The following is a 22,440-nucleotide window of genomic DNA, read 5'->3' as shown; positions in this document are numbered from 1 at the left end:
GATGAACATGGCTGAGCCAGCACAGACATTGTTAGCTTTAAGTTTTTTTAAAAAGATTTTATTTATTAGTGTCACAAGTAGGCTTACATGAACGATTAAATTAAATTACATAGAGCACATCCAGATGTTAGAAATTGACTGAGCACCTAAACAATACTACCACCCATCCCAAGCCTTATTTAGCCAGGACTAAGGTTTAAAGTTCATTTATTCGTGTCACAAGTAGGCTTACATTAACCCGGCAATGAAGTTACTGTGAAAATCTCCAAGTCGCCATACTCTGGCGCCTGTTCGGGTACACTGAGGGAGAATCTAGCATGGCCAATGCACCTAACCAGCATGTCCTTTGGACCGTGGAAGGAAACCAGAGCACCCGGAGGAAACCCATGCAGACATGGGGCGAACGCGCAGCCTCTGCACAGACAGTGACCCAAGCCAGGAATCGAACCCGGGTCCCTGCTGCTGTGAGTCAGCAGTGCTAACCACTGTGCCACTTAGCAATGAGAGTATGCTGATGGAATTAGCATGCTCCAGAACCTCTGAGTTTATGACCCTGTCCTGCCAAGAGATGCCGAACATCTGTCTGAGACAATGAAGGTGAAAACTTTCAGCCTTTTCTCCTGCTGATCATATAATGTAAGAGTTTTAACAACACCAGGTTAAAGTCCAACAGGTTTATTTGGTAGCAAATACCATTAGCTTTCGGAGCGCTGCTCCTTCGTCAGATGGAGTGGAAATGTGCTCTCAAACAGGGCACAGAGACACAAAATCAAGTTATAGAATCAATCATAACATGTCCAGGTCTCACGACAGTAGAGGATGCAGGCTTGGTAGACTTGCCAAGCCTACCAAGCTTGGCAAGTTTGGTAGGTGTCATGATCTCTGAGGGTCAAGCACTACCTTTTCAGGGTAATTGGAGATGGATAATAAATGTCAGTCTTGTTAATGACATCCACAGTGTAAGAATTAACATTAAAAAGGGAGACTTTCAGTTGTGACGAAGTGACACCGACCTGAAACGTTAACTCGGTTTCTCTCACCACAGATGTTGCCAGACTTGAATGTTTCCAGTTTTTACTTCAGATTTCCAGCAACTGTGGCACTTTGCTCTTGTATCGGATTTGGACATAGCCGTTTCATTATTTTCCGCTCATTCATTTGAAAATGCAGAAAATTGCAGGTTGACAAATATTGGCTGTGCAGTGGGAGGTGGGGGGAATAACAGGTACAGTATTGACTGAATTGAAGTGGGTGGTAAGAGTCAGGCCAATTTGCCAAACTCTCATTCACATCCTGTAAAGAATGAGTCATATAATTACTGCTTATTGAACTCAATCGGACAGATTTCATTCGGTGTGCTCCCATTTGAAACTAGATGAACTACAATCACTTGCTCTCTAGGGTGAAAACTGATACAAATAAATTTACCTGTAATTTGAGAAAAAATAGTAAAATCAAGAAGAGAGCTCCTTTAGAGGAATATATGTAAAAGCATGAATAGGAATAGAGATTTTTGGAGGAGCAGGAACTATTTTATTCCTAAATTTGCTTACTCAACAAGTTAAAAAGTAAGAACTCAAATGTAACTGCTAGCCTGGAAAAGAAGCAAAACAGATTAGTGATTACATCTTTCCTTCATAAAAAGACTATACTCATTCACACGCACACATACATTGGCCAATATAGCATTTTACCTGTTTTTAGTCAGATCTAAGTTCTGCAGTCCTTCCACATCCAGTCGTGAATGGTGGTGGACAATTAAACAACTCACTGGAGGAGGAGGCTCCACAAATATCTCCATCATAAATGATGGAGGAACCCAGCACATCGGTGCAAAAGATAAGGCTGAAGTATTAGCAGCAATCTTCAGCCAGAAGTGCCGAGTGGATGATCCATCTCAGCCTCCTCCAGTGGTCCCCAATATCTCAAATGCCAGTCTCCAGCCAATTCGATATCAAGAAACGGTTGGAGGCACTGGATATTGCAAAGGCAATGGGCTCTGATAACATTCTGGCAATTGTACTGAAGACTTGTGCTCCTGAACTTGCCGCTCCCCTAGCCAAGCTCTTCCAGTACAGTTACAACACTGGTATCTACCCAACAACGTGGAAAATTGCCCAGATATGTCCTGTACACAAAAAGCAAGAAAAATCCAACCCGGCCAATTACTGCCCAATCAGTCTACTCTCGATCATCAGTAAAGTGATGGAAGGGGTCATCAACAGTGCTATCAAGCAGCACCTGCTCAGCAATAACCTGCTCAGTGACGCCCAGTTTGGGTTTCGCCAGGGTCACTCAGCTCCTGACCTCATTACAGCCTTGGCTCAAACATGGACAAAAGAGCTGAATTCCAGAGGTCAGGTGAGAGTGACAATCCTTGACATCAAGGCCACATTCAACTGAGTGTGTCATCAAAGAGCCCGAGCAAAACTGGAATCAATGGGTATCAGAGGGCAAACTCTCCATTGGTTGAAGTCATATCTGGTACATAGGAAAATGGTTGCGGTTATGGAGGGTCAGTTATCTCAACTCCAGGACATTTCGGCAGGAGTCCCTCAGAACAACAAGAACAAAGAACAGTACAGCACAGGAAACAGGCCCTTCGGCCCTCCAAGCCTGTGCCGCTCCTTGGTCCAACTAGACCATTCGTTTGTATCCCTCCATTCCCAGACTGCTCATGTGACTATCCAGGTAAGTCTTAAACGATGCCAGTGTGTCTGCCTCCACCACCCTACTTGGCAGCGCATTCCAGGCCCCCACCACTCTCTGTGTAAAAAACGTCCCTCTGATATCTGAGTTATACCTCGCCCCTCTCACCTTGAGCCCGTGACCCCTTGTGATCGTCACCTCTGACCTGGGAAAAAGCTTCCCACTGTTCACCCTATCTATACCCTTCATAATTTTGTGCACCTCTATTAGGTCTCCCCTCATTCTCCGTTTTGCCAGGGAGAACAAGCCCAGTTTACCCAATCTCTCCTCATAGCTAAGACCCTCCATACCAGGCAACATCCTGGTAAACCTTCTCTGTACTCTCTCTAATGCCTCCACGTCCTTCTGGTAGTGCGGCGACCAGAACTGGACGCAGTACTCCAAATGTGGCCTAACCAGCGTTCTATACAGCTGCAAAATCAGACTCCAGCTTTTATACTCTATACCCCGTCCTATTAAGGCAAGCATACCATATGCCTTCTTCACCACCTTCTCCACCTGTGCTGCCACCTTCAAGGATTTGTGGACTTGCACACCTAGGTCCGTCTGTGTTTCTATACTCTTGATGGCTCTGCCATTTATTGTATAACTCCCCACTACATTAGTTCTTCCAAAATGCATCACTTCGCATTTATCCGGATTAAATTCCATCTGCCATTTCTCCGCCCAATTTTCCAGCCTATCTATATCTCTATCCTGCTGTATTGTCTGACAATGTTCATCGCTATCCGCAAGTCCAGCCATCTTCGTGTCATCCGCAAACTTGCTGATAACACCAGTTACACCTTCTTCCAAATCATTTATATATATCACAAATAGCAGAGGTCCCAGTACAGAGCCCTGCGGAACACCACTGGTCACAGACCTCTAGCCGGAAAAAGACCCTTTGACTGCTACCCTCTGTCTCCTGTGGCCAAGCCAGTTCTCTAGCCATCTAGCCACCTCTCCTTGTATCCCATGAGCTTTAACCTTCTTAACCAACCTGCCATGAGGGACTTTGTCAAATGCCTTTCTGAAATCCATATAGACGACATCCACGGCCCTTCCTTCATTAACCGTTTTTGTCACTTCCTCAAAAAACTCCACCAAATTTGTAAGGCACGACCTCCCTCTTACAAAACCACGCTGTCTGTCACTAATGAGATTGTTCCGTTCTAAATGTGCATACATCCTGTCTCTCAGAATCCTCTCCAACAACTTCCCTACCACGGACGTCAAGCTCACTGGCCTATAATTACCCGGGTTATCCCTGCTACCCTTCTTAAATAACGGAACCACATTCGCTATCCTCCAATCCTCAGGGACCTCACCTGTGTCCAACGAAGAGACAAAGATTTCCGTCAGAGGCCCAGCAATTACATCAGGATAGTGTTCCAGGCCCAACAATCTTCAGCTGCTTCATCAATGACCTTCCTTCTGTCATAAGAAAGAAGTGGGGATGTTCGCCGATGAATGCACAATGTTCAGCACCATTCGCGACTCCTCAGGTACTGAAGCAGTCCATGTTCAAATGCAACAAGATCTGGACAATATCCAGGCTTGGGCTGGCAAGTGGCAAGTAACATTCGCGCCACACAAATGCCAGGCAATGACCATCAATAAGAGACACTCTGACCACCGCCCCTTGAAATTCCAACGTGTTACCATCACTGAATCCCCACTGTCAACATCCTTGGAGTTACCATTGACCAGAAACTCAACTGGATTCACCACAGTTATGTGGCTACAAGAGCAGGTCTGAGGTTCGGAATACTGTGGCAAGTAACTCACCTCCTGACTTCCCAAAGCCTATCCACCATCTACAAGGCACAAGTCAGGAGTGTGATGGAATACTTGATGGATCCACTTGCCTGGATGGGTGCAGCTCCAACAAGACTCAAGAAGCTTAACACCACAGGACAAAGCAGTCCACTTGGTTGGCATCAAATCTACAAAAATCCACTCCCTCCAGCACCGACGCTCAGTAGCAGCAGTGTGTACTATCTACAAGATGCACTGCAGAAATTCACCAAAGATCATTAGACAGCACCTTTCAAACCAACGACCACTTCTAGAAGGACAAGGACAGCAGATACATGGGAACACCACCACCATGCAAGTTCCCCTGCAAGCCAATCACCGTCTTGGAAATATATCGCCGTTCCTTCACAGTCACTCGGTCAAAATCCTGGAATTCCCTCCCTAATGGCATTCTGAGTCAACGCACAGCACATGGACTGCAGCAATTCAAGAAGGTGGCTCACCACCACCTTCTCAAGGGCAACGAGGGGTGGGCAATAAATGCTGGCCAGCCAGCGATGCCCATGTCCCATGAATGAATTAAAAAAAACATATGTCACTTAACAACTAGGGGAAACAACATCCCCTAGAAAATAGTCACAAATAATGGACAGAATTTTATATAAACATACTAGCAGGGAAGCTGGTTCTGGGTTGGGAACTCATTTGCAATTGAAGCGAGCTTTGCCGTGGCCCTTGAACTTAGCCATGGCTTTAGCTTTCCACTTCTGGGTTCTAGCATAGACTGCAGGCAGGATGATGACTCGTACTTTTATCAATAAAGGATCTCTACTAAAATGGATCTCAGCAGGAATTGGAATAGTTGGAGGAAACATTGAGTATGATGTAAAATAAATGGAAGGAAGTTTTCTCCCACCACCTTCCTTGGTTCTCAGACTCCTCCCTAAACGTCATTCTAGAGGCAGTGAGGATCAGAATGGAAGGAAGATGCCATGCACATTGATGAAACAGACATAGAAGTAATGGAGGATTTGAGCAGAAGGATTGTGGCACCCAGGACCTGGACAGTGTCGGAAAGGGCATAATAACCTCATTAGATCAGGTATGAACAGTTTTATACCAATTTCAGATGCCAGTCATCACTCTCTGATCTCCCTAGCATTCTCTCGCACAGCACTTCTCTGACTGACACATCTTACTGTTTACATAAAGTCCTTTCTCTCTGGGCTCCTCCTCAAATCTCCATCTCAGCAGCCAACACTCACCCTTACCCTATTGCACACCCATCCTTCACAGTCACCCTCCACAAATGGTACTGGGGCCACATGGGTCCACGGGGATGCGTGGGGCAGGAGTGGACTCTGCTTCCACTGCCTTTTGAGGACGAGTGTTCCAGAGACCATGGCAACCATGGTCAAGGGTTGCCATGAGTAGGCACTAAGTTGGCAATGGGACTATAACAAGCCATGGGTTGGGTAGGGGGGCCAAGGCTGGTATGGAGATTACAAGGGGCCATGGAAGTAGGTAGAGGGGCATAAGTTGGCATGGAGGGCATAAGGGGCCATGTGGATTGAAACACAGGCATAAGTTGATATGAAGGGCATGAAGGAGCCATTAGGAGCGGGTGGGGGTTATGATATGGCATGGGTTAGCATGGATGAGGTATGGGATTGTGTAGGGGGGGTGAGGAGGAGACAGTCCCAGAGCACCAAGGCAGAGCTTTTTAATCAATCCACTCAGGACCCAGCAACTCCTTTTTCTGCCTCCACCACTTTCTGGGAGCAAAGACTGTATTTTTGTGAATTTATTAAAAAGAACTACAAGACAGTCATATAATATCATTAGCTGAAGTACTGTACAAGTTTGATCATTGTACTAAATAGCCACATAAACGGAGTAGGAATGGAGGGATACAAAAGAATGGTCTAGTTTGGACCAAGGAGCGGCACGGGCTTGGAGGGCCGAAGGACCTGTTCCTGTGCTGTATTGTTCTTTGTTCTAAATAATTTGCTGTTTATTTTTGCTTTTGTATTTTTCACCTGTGATTAAATTTAACTAAGTAATTTTAATTGAATGGATGGATCAAGGCCATGTTACTTTACATCTTTTAAGGGTAATGGCAGGATGTGGTGGACATCTCACATATTATCCAATGCACAACACATACAAACATACAAATTAGGAGCAGGAGTAGGCCCCTCCAGCCAGCTCTGCTATTTGATAGGATCATGGCTAATCTGAAACCTCGACCCTATATTCCTGCCCACCCCCGATAACCTTTCAAGAATCCATCTAGTTATGCATTAAAAATATTCAGACATTCAAAAACATTCAAAGACTCTGCTTCCACTGCCTTTTGAGGAAGAGAGTTCCAGAGACTCATAACCCTCTCTGAGAAAATAATTCTCTCATCTCCACCTTAAATCAGCAGCCCCTTATTTTTGAGGCGAGAAAAGAGCTGACGACTCACATCCAGATGACTCTGTCAAAACTTTGACAAAGGGTCATCTGGACTCAAAACATCAGCTCTTTTCTCTCCTCACAGAGGCTGCCAGACCTGCTGAGATTTTCCAGCATTTTCTCTTTTGGTTTCAGATTGCAGCATCCACAGTAATTTTCTTTTAACCCCTTATTTTTACATGGTGATCCGTGGTTCTAGACTCTCCAGTAAGAGAAAGCATCCTTTCCACATTCACCTTGTCAATACCCCTCAGGGTCTTAAAGATTTTGAGGGGTATAGATTAGATACCAACATCTAAACTTGTGCATGTTAACAGGCTCACGGTACTGGATAAAAACACATTGGTTCATAAAGGCTTTGATCGGCTGCTGGAAGCTGTAGTCTAGCAATGAACACAACGACAGGTGTTGGAGAAAGTACTGAACTACAACAAGTTTCACCTTGGTCTGGGCATCCCTGTTTCAAAGCACAGTTTATGTTAGTTAACTATTTAATTAAAATAAAATCCCACTAAACTCTTCATTCCATTTCTGCTCATCTTTTCCAGACTTAATTTGCAAGTAATTGCTCCTCAGCGCAGACAAATTGATTAGTACCTTTGGATCAACCGCTTGAGGTTTGGCTTGTCATTTATTGGATTTGAACAATTAGTGATGAACTTACCATATTCAGTCACTGATGAAGACGTTCTTTTGAAGATTTTGAGGTAATCAGAGATGCACTGCTGCAAATCTAAGTCTCCAAATTTCAGGAAGATTTTCTTTCCTTCGGGCACTTGGATTTGCCACTCACACCAGGTATGGTTTGGGTAGGTTCCAGGATAATTCCTTGATGTTAATGTTCCACTGCCAGGGCCTAACAGCATGTGGCCACATCCATCACCTGGTAAAACAGGTCATTCATCAAATATGAATTTTTTAAAACAATGTGTTCGTTTCTAGATTTTGGTTGTCTTTATTTTTCTTTGAATACTGATTTCTTTACAAGCCAGCTGGCATGCAGTTAAAAAAAAAACTTTTCGTTTGTGTCCTGGGGCGAGGGAGGGATTGGAATGATACTTGAACAGGCTGTTCAAAAGCAGTTTGAGGAGTAATTCTATATAGCAACATTCTTAATAGGTAGGTAATGCAGCACAAGAGAGCTTTCACAAAACTATTAGAAAGGAATTTCTTCAACCCAAACTCTATCCACATTCATTGAAAAAGGTAGGAAGCAATGAACTTCCTGGCTGAATCTCGGCCTGAAACACAAAATGACTGAGAATAGTGTGTTCGAGTTTAACAATCTACCCTTATTGGTACACGCATCAGAAATGGCATGGGGTTCCCACTGTACACTCCTAACCTCTCAAGGCCAGGTAGGCAACCAATCCCAACAGATCAAATACATAATGCCAAAACTACTAATCAATCTTTTTTTAACTAAGGAAGTGCAAGCAGAGGCAAGTTAAATTAAAAGCTAAAATGCCAATACAATACTTAGCAGAGCTTATTTGACATAAAAGTAAGAATGTGTTTGCTGTTCTTAAATGTTTATTTTCTGCTGAAAATTTTTCTGTTGAATTTTTTTCATGTAAGTATGCACCTTTGTTCCAGGGAATTCTAAATTAATACACTGCCATGAAATAAGGTTGAACTGAGTAAAATCAGGAGCAGATAGGTGACAGTAAGGTAAATAACTATACCCAGTCCAGTCAGTTTCTCACACCTAAAGATAATTCTTCATGAAGTGAATTTCTGTAAAGAAGCCGCTGATTCTCAATTGTGGTTTTAAAAAAAAGGTTTTACACCAATTATATATTTCAGGCAGTGGCTTTTGACTCTTTGACAAACATTAGTGTCCTTTGACCCCAAGCAACCTTACGCATCACCTGCAACAGAGGTAACCTTGCATGTGAACATTTCACAAACACTGATAGCCTGGATAATCTTGAACCTCATGAGGATTGCTTGGAATCATACGGTGTAAAAAAGGCCCTTCAGCCCATCTAGTCTGTACCGACACACAAGAAACACCTGAACTCCCACCTAATCCCATCTACCAGCTCTTGGCCCATAGCCTTGAATGTTATGACATGTCAAGTGTTTATTGACAAACGCAAACAAAAGTAGCAGAAACCCCCTTTGCATTTCAGTGGATAGACCCAGATAACAGGTTGTGCATTGATATGCTCAGGCCCTCACATGATGGATGTGGGCGTATCGTCAGAAGTAGAATTCACAGTTTCCATTTCAAACTTCCCAGTGCCTTGGCCTCCATTTCATTCACATAAAAGGATACAGCACAGAAATATTTTAGGATTTGAAACACAATGGAATTATTCTTCCATCACATGGTCCTTCATCAAAACAAATCTTTAACTTGTGATCTTTTGAATGCCAATTAAATTATGCAAGCATAAGTAACATCCCATTTTGAAATCATTCTGCCCTCATTTGTATTGAATTTACATTGTTTTCTAGTCATTAGTATAATTTATGGGAAGCAGAGTTGCTGGCTGCATGAACTCTCAGCAGTACAGGCTAAGAAAGTTGGAAACACAACAAGGACCTACAGCCCATCAGTAGCAGGACCATATCATTTATAGTGGCATGTCTATATAAGCAGTTTCCATTAGAAATATGGACACAGCAGCTTATAATGGAAAAATGTAACAAAGCAAACAATATAACAAGCTAAACAGCAGGAAAAAAGGGTTGGTAGACTAGAAGTGGACAGAGACACAGCTTGTAACATCCAAGGAGGAATAGTCCACAACAGAGGATTTTAATTATTAGGAAGGAGAAGCTGAACTAATTAATCTACCAGAACAATTCCGTTTACATAGCTTGTGTACTTTGGGAAGAAATGTTCAGGGTTACAGAGCTGAGGCTGGGAAAAGTTCTCTGAAAGAAATTAGGTTGATAGCAGTTGCTGTTTTTTGTTAGCAAGTCAGATTCTGGGGAAGGGTTGCTTATCCTGTGACTGAAACAGGGAGAAGAGAAATCCATTTTTCAATATCAGCACCTCACTATGTATATTGATTAGACAGAGTGGACCTGCATCTATTCAGTATTTATATGTACAGCGAACATAAGTCCATAAGGAAGTGGTCAGCACGTAACATCCTTAAGGCCCTACGGGTAAAAGGAGTTGGTGGATCCTGTCAGATGGTTCCCTGAGCAGACTATCAGGAGTCATTTGACAGAACACCACATCACCAACACTTTCAAACATGTACCAAGACCTAGCTTGGCCGGTGGTGAGAAGGACACTCCCTGTCAGATCCTTCATGCGGGCCCAAAGTTTCTGCACCACCGCCTGCTGCCCTTGAAGTAGCTCTGGAGGATGAGGGATGGGTGGGGGGGAGGGTAGAAAAGATGGTTCTGCAGTCCCTTGTGGAATGTGCCCTTTCAAAGACAGTCTGGAGAGAAATGCAATGGTATTTGTCAAGGTTCATTCCAAGCAGCTCCGTGACGCAGGCCTCTGTGCTCTAAGGACTGTTTCCAGGGACGCACACCGAGACTAACATCAACTGCTGCTGGAGGGCCATCAACTCAGTGAAAGACACTCTTTGGTCGGCCCAAAACTTGTTGATTTTCCAGTGCAAAGAATTGTCCTCAACCGAGTGTTGCTGGCACATTCCAAGGTGCAGGACTACATGCTGAGGGACGCCCTCAAGCTTGGGGCAGCCGCCGCCAAGGCGCAAGGGTGAAAGACCACTGTGTAAAGCCTTCCAACCAGTGTACATCGAGGGGCTGGTGACCGGGTAAAACCCCTCGGGCTGTGTGCTTAACCCTAACTGTATGCAACTGTACTGAAGCACCACAAAGTGCAACATGATCAATGTATATAGTTGAACAGAATTGTATTCTCTGTAATTAAAATATTGAAATGTTTGTAATGTCCTCATTTCTGAATTGAAGCATCTGAGTGCATCTTTGTCCTAGGAGAAAATGTGAATGTCATTACATTTCCTTGTTATGACAATCTGAAATGTTTTATAATGTCTCTTTCAGATATTAAATGAATAAAGTATATTTTTACCAAAAGGAAGTTTTTATATGTACTGCATTTCACAAGCAAGGCATTTCTACCCGAATAAGTACTTCCAAAGTGCAATCAATGGGAACCCTGGCAGCCAATTGACACACAGCGAGGTCCAACAAACAGCAATTAAATAAATGGCCATATAGCTGTTTTAGTGATAATGGTCGAGGAATAAATGTTAATCAAACTTCCAGGAGAACGTCTCAGCTCTCCTTGAATAATGTCACAGGATCTGTGGTGTTGTCCTCACTGTCAGCAGTCCTTCAGGGATGATGTCTACTCAGCATCTCAGGTTTCTGCTGCCGTCTTCATGTGACCGAACAGACTGATTCTCAACACAGATTTTGGGCACATGGGGCAGCAGGGCAGGATCTGTGGTGTAGACCTAGGAGGACAGAGGGGGGCCTCAGTTTAATCTCTTGTCTGAGAGACTGCATCTCCAACTGTACAGCACTACCCCCTGTAGTATAGCTTCAGGGAAGGGTTTAGGGAGAAATCCCAGCGAGTAGTTAGGCCATCAAGTTCGGCATGGGATTAGAGGGCTGAAGGGCCTGTTCCTTTGTTCTTTAGAAGCTGAAAGTTCTGTCACCAATGGTGGGACAAAAGGGCAGGGTGGCAGAAGACCACAAATAACTGATGGACATTTATGCTTAAGGAGGTTGCAAAAAGAAATGGTGGGGCTAGCACATAAAATGATTTGAAGATGAAGCTCAGAAATTTAAGTTGCATGGTGGTGGGGTGGCAGGGTGGGAAGGAGAAGGTGACGAATGAGGGACAGATATCTATACAGGATACAGTCAGTTGAGTTTCTGGAGGATGGTGGATGGGAGGCCAGTAAGAATGGAATTAGCAAGTTAATGTCTGAAGATGACAAAAGCGTGGATAAAGACCAGAGCGATGCTAAGGAAGAGGGAGGGGCAGAGACAGGCAATGGTGCAGAGCTGCAAGTAAGCATCTTGCTGGTGGATAAGATGTGGGATTTGAAACTTAGCTCTAGTTGAAACAAGATGCTGGGTTTCACAGTCACGATCAGCTGGAGGCCTGTAACCAGGGAACGGAGTTTGAAGTAGGGATCAAAAATGATGGCCTCCAGATGTTCAAAAAGCAACAAAGTAGAGAAAAAAAAGAGACAGAAATTGTTGGAAACACTTAGCAAATCAGGCAACATTGGGGGAAGAGGAAGGAAGAGTTAACATTCCAGTTCTATGACCAAAAATCACTGACCTAAATCATTAAGCTGACCTTCCTCGCTGCACAGATGTTGTCTGGCTTACTCAGTGTTTCCAACACTTTTTTCATTTAATTCCAGATGTTCATTTAGACAAAATTAATAATATCACAGAGACAATCTGGGAACAGAGAGTTGGTTTCACAGTCAAGGGAAGTGATGATAAGATAGAGACGGGCAGCGTATCTCAGATATGAAGTAGATCATGTGCCTGCAGATGATCATGATGTGGAGATGCCGGCGTTGGACTGGGGTAAACACAGTAAGAAGTTTAACAACACCAGGTTAAAGTCCAAAAGGTTTATTTTGCTACCAAACAGGCTTTTGCTACCAAATAAACTTGTTGGACTTTAACCTGGTGTTGTTAAACTTCTTCCTGCAGATGATGCCATTGAAGCTTGTACATAAGGAAGAGGGGCCAGGGTTAGACACCTGCAAGATTCAGGAGGTGACTTCCTTGGGGGATTGGAATGAAATCATTACTGGATATTAGCTTTTATCTGCAAGTCAAGACACTACCCATTTAATTTTCAAAAGGAAGTAAATGCAACCCTTCTCATTTGAAGAAATCAGCATTTCTATTTTTGAAATATATCTGAATTAAAATGACTGTGATCACAATTTATAAATGCCAGTGACCAGCATATCACCAAAATTAAAAGACCACAGCTACTTTACAAATCCTATGCCATTGCTAAAAGCTGTGCTGTTAGCATATACTCTATAAGTAACTCAATCTGGCCTCTGAATGGAAGCTTGTCATTTGACTACAGTGAATATTGCATGGGTAGGGGTAATGTCTGAGAAAGCACCTGAACATACATATGGCAGCGGGGTGGCGGGGGGAGAAAGAAAGTACTTATTTATGAAAGAGAACCAAACAGCACTGACTGAAAATAACGTAAGCTTGTTGTATACATAAAACTATACAGGACAAATAAAATGAAGGTTCTTCCATTTTAAATATTGCATTTTCAGCTGGCTTTATCCAAAGTGCCAAGTGGATAATCCAACATGGTCTCCTCCCAAGTTCCTCAACGTGAATATCAGTGTCAATTTGATTACTCCCAAATGACATTTAGAAATAGCAGGAAGTAATGAACACAGCAAATGCAACCAGTCCTGACAACATTCTAGCTATAGCACTCAAGACTTTATCACAAGAACTAGCTGCCCTCCTAAATGCTCCAGTACACCTATAGCACTGGCATCTACCCAACATTGTACAAAATTACACAGATCCATCCAAGTTATGAGAAATAAGGCACAATTTAGCCAATTTAGATTCATCCTTTCAGGATGAGATAAACATAGTGAGAGTGGAAACATTAAGAGGTGCAGCAACATTGAAAGTTGTCAGGTCCAGATTAAATTTATTGTCGGCTGCTAAGAGAACTAAGGGAGGAAATTGTGGAGATTCTGACCATCATTTTCCAATCTTCTCCGGCTAGAGGTGTGGTGCCAGAGTATTGGAGGCCTGCTGATGTTGCATTGTTGATTAAAAAGGGACAAAGGGATAGAATAAATAATTATAATCCATTCAGTCTAATCTTGTTGTTGGGCAAATTGTTAAAAAAATTTTAAAGGACAGTACAATTTGTCATTTAGAAAAGCATGGATAAGTTAAGATGTGGAGATGCCGGTGTTGGACTTGGATAGGCACAGATCAGATCAGCCTCTGATCTTTGGGTAAGCGTTCTCCAAGGCAGCCTTCAAGACACATGACAACGCAGAATCACCGAGCAGAAACTGATAGCCAAATTCCGCACACATGAGGACGGCCTCTGCCGGGATCTTGGGTTCATGTCACACTATCTGTAACCCCCACGACTTGCCTGGACTTGCAAAATCTCACTAACTGTCCTGGCTTGAGACAATTCACACCTCTTTAACCCGTGCTTAACCCTCTCTCCACTTGCATTGTCTACACCTGTAAAGATTTGATTACCTGTTAACACTCACATTCCAACCATTATCTTGTAAATTGAGTTTGTGTCTATATATGCCCTGTTTGTGAACTCAATCCTCCAATCACCCGATGAAGGGACAAGGCTCCGAAAGCTCATGCTACCAAATAAATCTGTTGGACTTTAACCTGGTGTTATGAGACTTCTTATTGGATTAGTTAAGACAGTGAACATTAATTTGTTAAGGAAAGATCATGTCTGACTAACGTGATTGAGTATTTTGAGGTGGTAAAATGAGTCAATGAAAATAACACATTTAATGTAGTCTACATGGATCTTAGCAAGGCTTTTGACTAGGTCCCATATGGTAGACTGATCAGAAAAGAATGAAGACATTGGATCCAAGGACAAATGGGAAGCTGGAACTACAATTGGTTCAGTGGATGAAGTGTAACGGTTGCTGTTTCCGGTGGGGTTCCACAGGGCTAAGTACCCAGGCCCTTGCTTTTCCTGTATGTTTTAATGACTGACTTGCAAGGGGCTTGATGAAGAAGGTTGCAACTGATTGGAAAATTAGTAACGTGGCTAATGGTATGGAAGGAAGTTGTAGACTCCAGGAAAATACAGAAAGTTAAGTCGAGTAACCATTAACACTGTGACAATGGTTAGTGACTGCAGGTGTACATCTCCCGTCTACAAAATCAATTAAAAGGTGAAGTCTTGCTCATTCAGATTGTGAATCATTGTTGGAGATAGTAAAAATAGAAATCTTTATTTGTTTTACTTTGTCTCATCGTCCTTTTTGTAAAATCATCCTTTCCTTTCTGTACCTGTCATGTGGAGATGCCGGCGTTGGACTGGGGTGGGCACAGTAAGAAGTCTCACAACACCAGGTTAAAGCCCAACAGGTTTATTTGGTATCATGAGCTTTCGGAACGCTGCTCACTTGATGAAGGGGACAGTGCTCCGAAAGCTCGTGATACCAAATAAACCTGTTGGACTTTAACCTGGTGTTGTGAGACCTGTTTCTGCACCTGAGTTGACATTGTATTCACCTTCATTCTCAGCCCTACCTCTATTTATTCCTCAATCTTTAAATCTCATTGGTTAAGATGCTATTGATCCCTGTTGTAACAAGGCTGTCCTGATTGTACCTCGATCAGCTCAGACATCTAGTAATTTACAGGGTAAGAAATAAATTGAGCTGTTCATAAGGACAAGGCTTACTAACAGAACATACTGTAAAATGCCACACTCCAGCCTTACATCAGTGGTAGGGAAATTATTGGAGAGGATTCTTCGAGATTTGGGCGGCACGGTAGCACAGTGGTTAGCACTGCTGCTTCACAGCTCCAGGGACCTGGGTTCGATTCCCGGCTTGGGTCACTGTCTGTGTGGAGTTTGCACATTCTCCTCGTGTCTGTGTGGGTTTCCTCCGGGTGCTCCGGTTTCCTCCCACAGTCCAAAGATGTGCGGGTTAGGTTGATTGGCCATGCTAAAAATTGCCCTTAGTGTCCTTAGATGCGTAGGTTAGAGGGATTAGTGGGTAAAATATGTAGGTGTATGGGGGTAGGGCCTGGGTGGGATTGTGGTCGATGCAGACTCGATGGGCCGAATGGCCTCTTTCTGTGCTGTAGGGTTTCTATGATTCTATGATTCTATGAGGATTTATTCCGACTTGGAAATAAGTGGACGTATTAGTGAGAGGCAACATGGTTTTGTGAAGGGGAGGTCGTGTCTCATGAACTTGATTGAGTTTTTCGAGGAAGTGACGAAGATGATTGATGAGGGTAGGGCAGTGGATGTGGCCTGCATGGATTTCAGTAAGGCCTTTGACAAGGTCCCGCATGGCAGACTGGTGCAGAAGGTGAAGTCGCATGGGATCAGAGGTGAGCTGGCAAGGTGGATACAAAATTGGCTCAATGAAAGAAGAACATAGAACATAGAACATTACAGCGCAGTACGGGCCCTTCGGCCCTCGATGTTGCGCAGACCAGTGGAACCAATCTAAAGCCCCCCTAATCTACACTATTCCAATATCATCCATATGTTTATCCAATAACCATTTGAATGCTCTTAATGTTGACGAGTCCACTACTGCTGCAGGCAGGGCATTCCACGCCCTTACCACTCTCTGAGTAAAGAACCTATCTCTAACATCTGTCCTATATCTCTCACCCCTCAATTTAAAGCTATGTCCCCTCATGCTAGCCATCACCATCCGAGGAAAAAGGCTCTCACTATCCACCCTATCTAATCCTCTGATCATCTTGTATGCCTCTATTAAGTCACCTCTTAACCTTCTTCTCTCTAACGAAAACAACCTCAAGCCCCTCAGCCTTTCCTCATACGATTTTCCCACCATACCAGGCAACATCCTGGTAAATCTCCTCTGCACGCTTTCCAACACTTCCACATCTTTCCTATAATGCGGCAACCAGAACTGTACGCAATACTCCAAATGCGGCCGCACCAGAGTTTTGTACAGACAGAGGGTAGCAGTGGAAGGGTGCATTTCTGAATGGACGGCTGTGACAAGTGGCGATCCTCAGGGATCAGTGCTGGGACCTTTGCTGTTTGTAATATATAAATAAATGATTTGGAGGAAAATGTAACTGGATTGATTAGTAAGTTTGCGGACGACACAAAGGTTGGTGGATTTGCAGATAGCAATGAGGACCATCAGAGGATACAGCAGGATATAGATTAGTTGGAGACTTGGGCAGAGAGATGGCAGATGGAGTTTAATCCAGACAAATGTGAGGTAATGCATTTTGGAAGGTCTAATACAGATAGGAAATATACAGTAAATGGCAGAACCCTTAGGAGGATTGATAGGCAAAGGGATCTGGGTGTACAGATACACAGGTCACTGAAAGTGGCAATGCAAGTGGAGAAGGTAGTCAAGAAGGCATACAGCATGCTTGCCTTCATCGGCCGGGGTATTGAGTTTAAAAATTGGCAAGCCATGTTGACGCTTTATAGAACCTGAGTGAGGCTGCACTTGGAATATAGTGTTCAATTCTGGTTGCCACACTACCAGAAGGATGTGGAGGCTTTGGAGTAGATACAGAAAAGATTTACCAGGATGTTGGTAGCATTAGCTATGAGGAGAGGTTGGAGAAACTTGGTTTGTTCTCACTGGAGCGACGGAGGTTGAGGGGAGACCTGATAGAAGTCTACAGATTATGAGAGGCATGGACAGAGTGGATAGTCAGAAGCTTTTTCCCAGGGTGGAAGAGTCAATTACTAGGGGGCATAGGTTTAAGGTGCGAGGGGCAAGTTTTAAAAGAGATGTACGAGGCAGATTTTTTACACAGAGAGTGGTGGGTGCCTGGAACACGTTGTCGGGGGAGGTAGTGGAAGCAGATACGGTAGTAACTTTTAAGGAGCGTCTTGACAAGTACATGAATGAGATGGGAATAGAGGGATATGGTTCCCAGAAGCGTAGGGGGTTTTAGTTAAGTCGGGCAGCATGGCCGGTGCAGGCTTGGAGGGCCGAAGGGCCTGTTCCTGTGCTGTAATTTTCTTTGTTCTTTGTTCATGCATTTGTGGCTCTTTCCCAGCCAGCGCATACACGGGAGGCCCAAAATTTGTCAGGATTTGGAGATGTCAACACATAGCTGAAGACAAAGATTAATTTTAGTTTAGTCCCATAAACTTTGGATCATTTTGAATTTTTTTTCTTGGCACACTTGAGGGCATCTTCACGGCAAACCAGTGTGTAACGGCACACTGGTTGGGAACCACCGACCTAAATCATTCGCCTCAACCACCCCGTGTGGTAGAGAGATTCGGTCTCACCATTCTCTCATTTCTTTTAGAATTCCTCACTGAATTTAGTAAGCCACTGTCTTTTATCTTTGGTTGCTATGCAAATTGAAATAAATTATATTCAGTAAATATATCAAGGAAATCTAATTATCCCAGCCACACGTTATCACCTGAAGCACAACTGGTCAATATCACAATATCATGTACTTTTAAAAACCAGTACAGGATTTCAGATAAAGAAGAATATATTGACACAAAGGTTTCTGTCAAAACTGAACTTTTGGTGGGGGCGATTCTCTGAGCCCTCTGCGCTTCTCTGCACGTTTCTGGTCGCTGGATTTCCAGTGTCGTCAGCTCCGCACTGGAAATTGGCACAGAGCTGATTAAAATATTTAAATCTTCATTTTAATATCATTAGCAAGCCCGGAACTGAAGTCTCTGCCACCTCCCCCGCCCTTCCCTCGCCCACCAGGAATGTTTCACTCCAGCGGGGTTTACAACAGCTCCCCACTAATGGGGAGCTGGCAGCCCAGCCCCGCTGGAGTGAAGGGAGGCCATGGAGGCCCCCCAGGAGGTCAGAAGTAAGGAGGGGTGCCCTTGGGCATTGCAAGCTTGGCCCCCTGAAACTGCCTAAGGGGCAAAGTGTCAATGCCCAAGGGGCATCTTGGCACTGCCAACCGGGCATCAGAAAGTGCCAAGGAGAAGGGGCCAGAGGAGCAAAGGTTCCATCGTCACTCTGCACTTGGGATCAGTGACAGAGGGAGGGTGGACAGTGATCGAGGCTGGGGTGGGGGGTCGGGGGATTCCGGAGATCGGGGCTGCCGGGGTGGAGAGGGGGAGGGGGAGATCGAGGCAGACTGGGAGGGTGGGGATTGTCGGGGCTGGCCCAGAGACGTCCAGCAGGCCAGTGATGCAGGGTAGCTGTGTTGGCCAGCGATTAATCTGGCCAACGATCGGGAGGCCGGCAGTGAGGGCTATTGAACATGCGCCGATCTCCAATTTGACAGATCAGCGTATACGCAGTGGCCCGCTCAGCGTTATGCTGCCAGCCTCTCCAGTGGGAATAGGCCCTGCCCACAGATTTTCATCGTGATTCACGCTAGAGCAGTGTTGCACAGAGTGTGGGAGATTCATTTTGAAAATCCCACTGAAAAAAACAGTGGGATTGACTCCAGTTTTAACGCGAATTCGACACTTAGAATTTTGTTGGGAGAATCGCCCCCGGTATGTTTTCAACAAGGAGTTAGATATAGCTCTTGAAGCTAAGGGACCAAAGGATATTCCGGGAGGGAAAGCAGGAACACGTTACTAAGTTGGATAATCAGCCAGGAGCATTATGAATGGTGGAACCCTGTCATTATGGATACACTTACCAATCTGAATACCTGCTCCAAACTAGCAGAAAAAATAAAAGCAAATTACTGCGGATGTTGGAATCTGAAACAAAAACAGGAAATGCTGGAAAATCTCAGCAGGTCTGACAGATCTGACGAAGAGTCATCCAGACTCGAAACATTGGCTCTATTCTCTCTCCACAGATGCTGTCAAACCTGCTGAGATTTTCCAGCTTTTTCTGTTTTCGTTGCAACAGAAGAAAAGACACCTGACTAATAATTAATAACTCCGACTGGGCACATGATGAAAAGGGTGATCATCATTGAACCACATTCACGTTGACAAGTGGGGACAGATCTGGCATGTTTCACTGAGTCATGATTCTTAGCAATCACTCTTGATATTAAAGTATTGGTTGTAACTGCAAGTCAAAAACATGGAAGCTATACTAAGATACATTGTGTCTGAAAAATTCATGCCGGAATTTCAAACTTTGGTGGAAGAAAGGTTGTAAAGTTTTGCACTAACTTATGAAGTAAATATATACATGAAATACTTTCACATATATTGTGTGAGGTAGTTTTTTTTATTCAATCGTGGGACATGGGCGCCACTGGTCGGCCAGCATTTATTGCCCATCCCTAGTTGCCCTTGAGAAGACGGTGGTGAGCTGCCTTTTTGAAATGCTGTGCTGTGGGTTGATCCACAATGCCGTTAGGGAGGGAGTTTTTACTATAAATATTGCATTTTGCTGATACTGTGTTGCCGTGGCCACGCTACAATTTCTATTGGATGTTAAAGGATAAAGCCCACCTGCACCCTGTCAACATTGTGCAACATGTAGTCTTATCCTGAAATGTAATCCAATCCATCACACAAACCAGCCTCCCATTCACTGACACTGTCTACACTTCCTGCTGCCTCGGCAAAGCAGCCAGCATAATTAAGGACCCCATGCACCCCAGACATTCTCTCTTTCACCTTCTTCCGTCGGGAAAAAGATACAAAAGTCTGAGGTCACATCCCAACCGACTCAAGAACAGCTTCTTCCCTGCTGCCATCAGACTTTTGAATGGACCTACCTTGCATTAAGCTGATCTTTCTCTACACCCTAGCTATGACTGTAACACTACATTCTGCACTCTCTCGTTTCCTTCTCTATGAACGGTATGCTTTGTCTGCATAGCGCGCAAGAAACAATGCTTTTCACTGTATACTAATACACATGACAATAATAAATCAAATCAAAAGCAATGTAGGAAATGTGTCTTCCAGCAGAAAGCATGAAGTAGGAAGAAGGTGAATGAGAGAATGTCCGGGGTGCGTGGGGTCCTTAATTATGCTGGCAGCTTTGCCAAGGCAACAGGAAGTGTAGACAGTGTCAGTGAATGGGAGGCTGGTTTGTGTGATGGATTGGATTACATTTCAGGATAAGACTACATGTTGCACAATGTTGACAGGGTGCAGGTGGACTTTATCCTTTAACATCCAATAGAAATTGTAGCGTGGCCACGGCAACACAGTATCAGCAAAATGCAATTTTTATAGTAAAAAGCATGAAGTAAAATTACAAACTTTTTGCTCTACTAATTCCAGAGACAAATTTAAAAGAAAATGTGAGGGAATTGTACTTATTTTTGTACTACCAATGTTCATTACTGGACAGTTCAGTACAAACTTCATCCCTAATGTTAGGGAAGTACACAACTCACTTTCAGCCTGCAGTAATTGTGAATTGTTAAGTTCTTCTTATGTCGGGGATACATTCCAGACTCACCACATAAACAGTGAGCATTCTGTTCCATTCAAATTACAGAGAAATTACAGCATCCAAATAGGCCTTTCAATCAGGCCAGTCTATGTTGGTATTGATCCTCCATGAGCTGCTGTCCTAATCCCATAGGGCAGCTCTATTCCCATGTCCCTTTATTCCCTGGAAAACTGAACAGAAAAGCATGCATCTAACCAGCATGCATATTAAAGTTTATAAAGTCAATAAAAGTTTATACTCCATGAACAATGCAACTAGTTTACTTTCTTGTATTAACATTAATTTCTTCCAATAGTAAGCGACACCATGTTTAGATGTCTTTTGAATAGTTTCACACTAATTGCAGTCAGTTGACTTTATCCCCTACAATCTGGAAGTTGTTCGTATAGAATCAATCAACCATCACCTTTCATTTCTGTAAGTTTACACTGTAACTTACCAAACAAAATTTAACATTGGACCACATTAGGTGATATGAAGGCAAAAAGGTTTTAAAGAGCATTTTAAAGGAGGGGAGAAAGTTCAAGGAGGGAATCGCAGAGCATAAGGGCCGAGTCAGCAGCTAATGTTGGAGTCATGAGCCTCAGGGCAGGAGGCCAGATTTGGCTTATATAGTCAGTGTTAAATGTTGTTTGGTAATGCTTTAGGAAACATAGAAACATAGAAAATAGGTGCAGGAGCAGGCCATTTAGCTCTTCGAGCCTACATCATCATTCAATATGACCATGCACTTTCAGAATCCCACTCCTCCTTTCTCTCCATTCCCCTTGATCCCTTTAGCCACAAGGGCCATGTCCAGCTCCCTCTTGAACATATCTAATGAATGGGCCCCAATAGCTTTCCATGGTAGAGAATTCCACAGGTTCACAACTCTCTGAGTGAAGAAGTTCTTCCTCATTTCAATCCTGATTGGCTTACCCCTTATTTTTAGATTGTGACCTCTAGTTCTGGAAGCAGCTTGGGAAATCAAAGGTGCTATATAAATGAAAGTTGTTATTGATTGTAAGACTGGAAGAGGTTCGGAGACAATATCAATATCGTTAGGGATGATAAAAATAATCTATCAATCTGCCCTTTAAAAAAATAAACAAAACTCAGCCATCCATTCCCTTGGTTAGGACGAAGCACAACAATTAAAGGAGAGCAGGTTCTTATTGTTATGTTCATTTTATACTGGAGATCTTGAGTCAGAAAAGTGCAATATTTAACTGTACTTAAGATCATAGAATCCCTACAGTACAGAAGGAGACCATTCAGCCCATCGAGTCTGCACCGACAACAATCCCACCCTATCCCCATAACCCCAAATATTTACCCTGCTAATCCACCCGATACTACGGTCAATTTAGCATGGCCAATCAACCTAACCCGCACATCTTTAGACTGTGGGAGGAAACCGGAGCACCCAGAGGAAACCCACGCAAACACGGGGAGAACGTGCAAACTCCACACAGACAGTGGCCCAAGCCGGGAATCGAACCCAGGA

The 22,440-nt window shown here is 43.7% G+C and overlaps 1 protein-coding gene across 1 annotated transcript in view; it reads right to left on the bottom strand.

Annotated features, from left to right (window-relative positions):
* The window catches only part of dcbld1 (discoidin, CUB and LCCL domain containing 1), a 69,922-nt gene that overhangs the window by 45,996 nt on the left and 1,486 nt on the right, over positions 1-22,440 (bottom strand). Inside the window, exon 2 of the mRNA XM_078213702.1 lies at positions 7,574-7,792. Coding sequence (XP_078069828.1) covers positions 7,574-7,792 — 219 coding nt within the window. The remainder of the gene's footprint in view (positions 1-7,573; positions 7,793-22,440) is intronic.

The sequence above is a fragment of the Mustelus asterias genome, chromosome 5 (genome assembly GCF_964213995.1).
Source record: "Mustelus asterias chromosome 5, sMusAst1.hap1.1, whole genome shotgun sequence".
NCBI lineage: Eukaryota > Metazoa > Chordata > Chondrichthyes > Carcharhiniformes > Triakidae > Mustelus > Mustelus asterias.
Note: the sequence above shows the minus strand (reverse complement) of the source record. Positions and strands in the feature narration are given on the sequence as shown.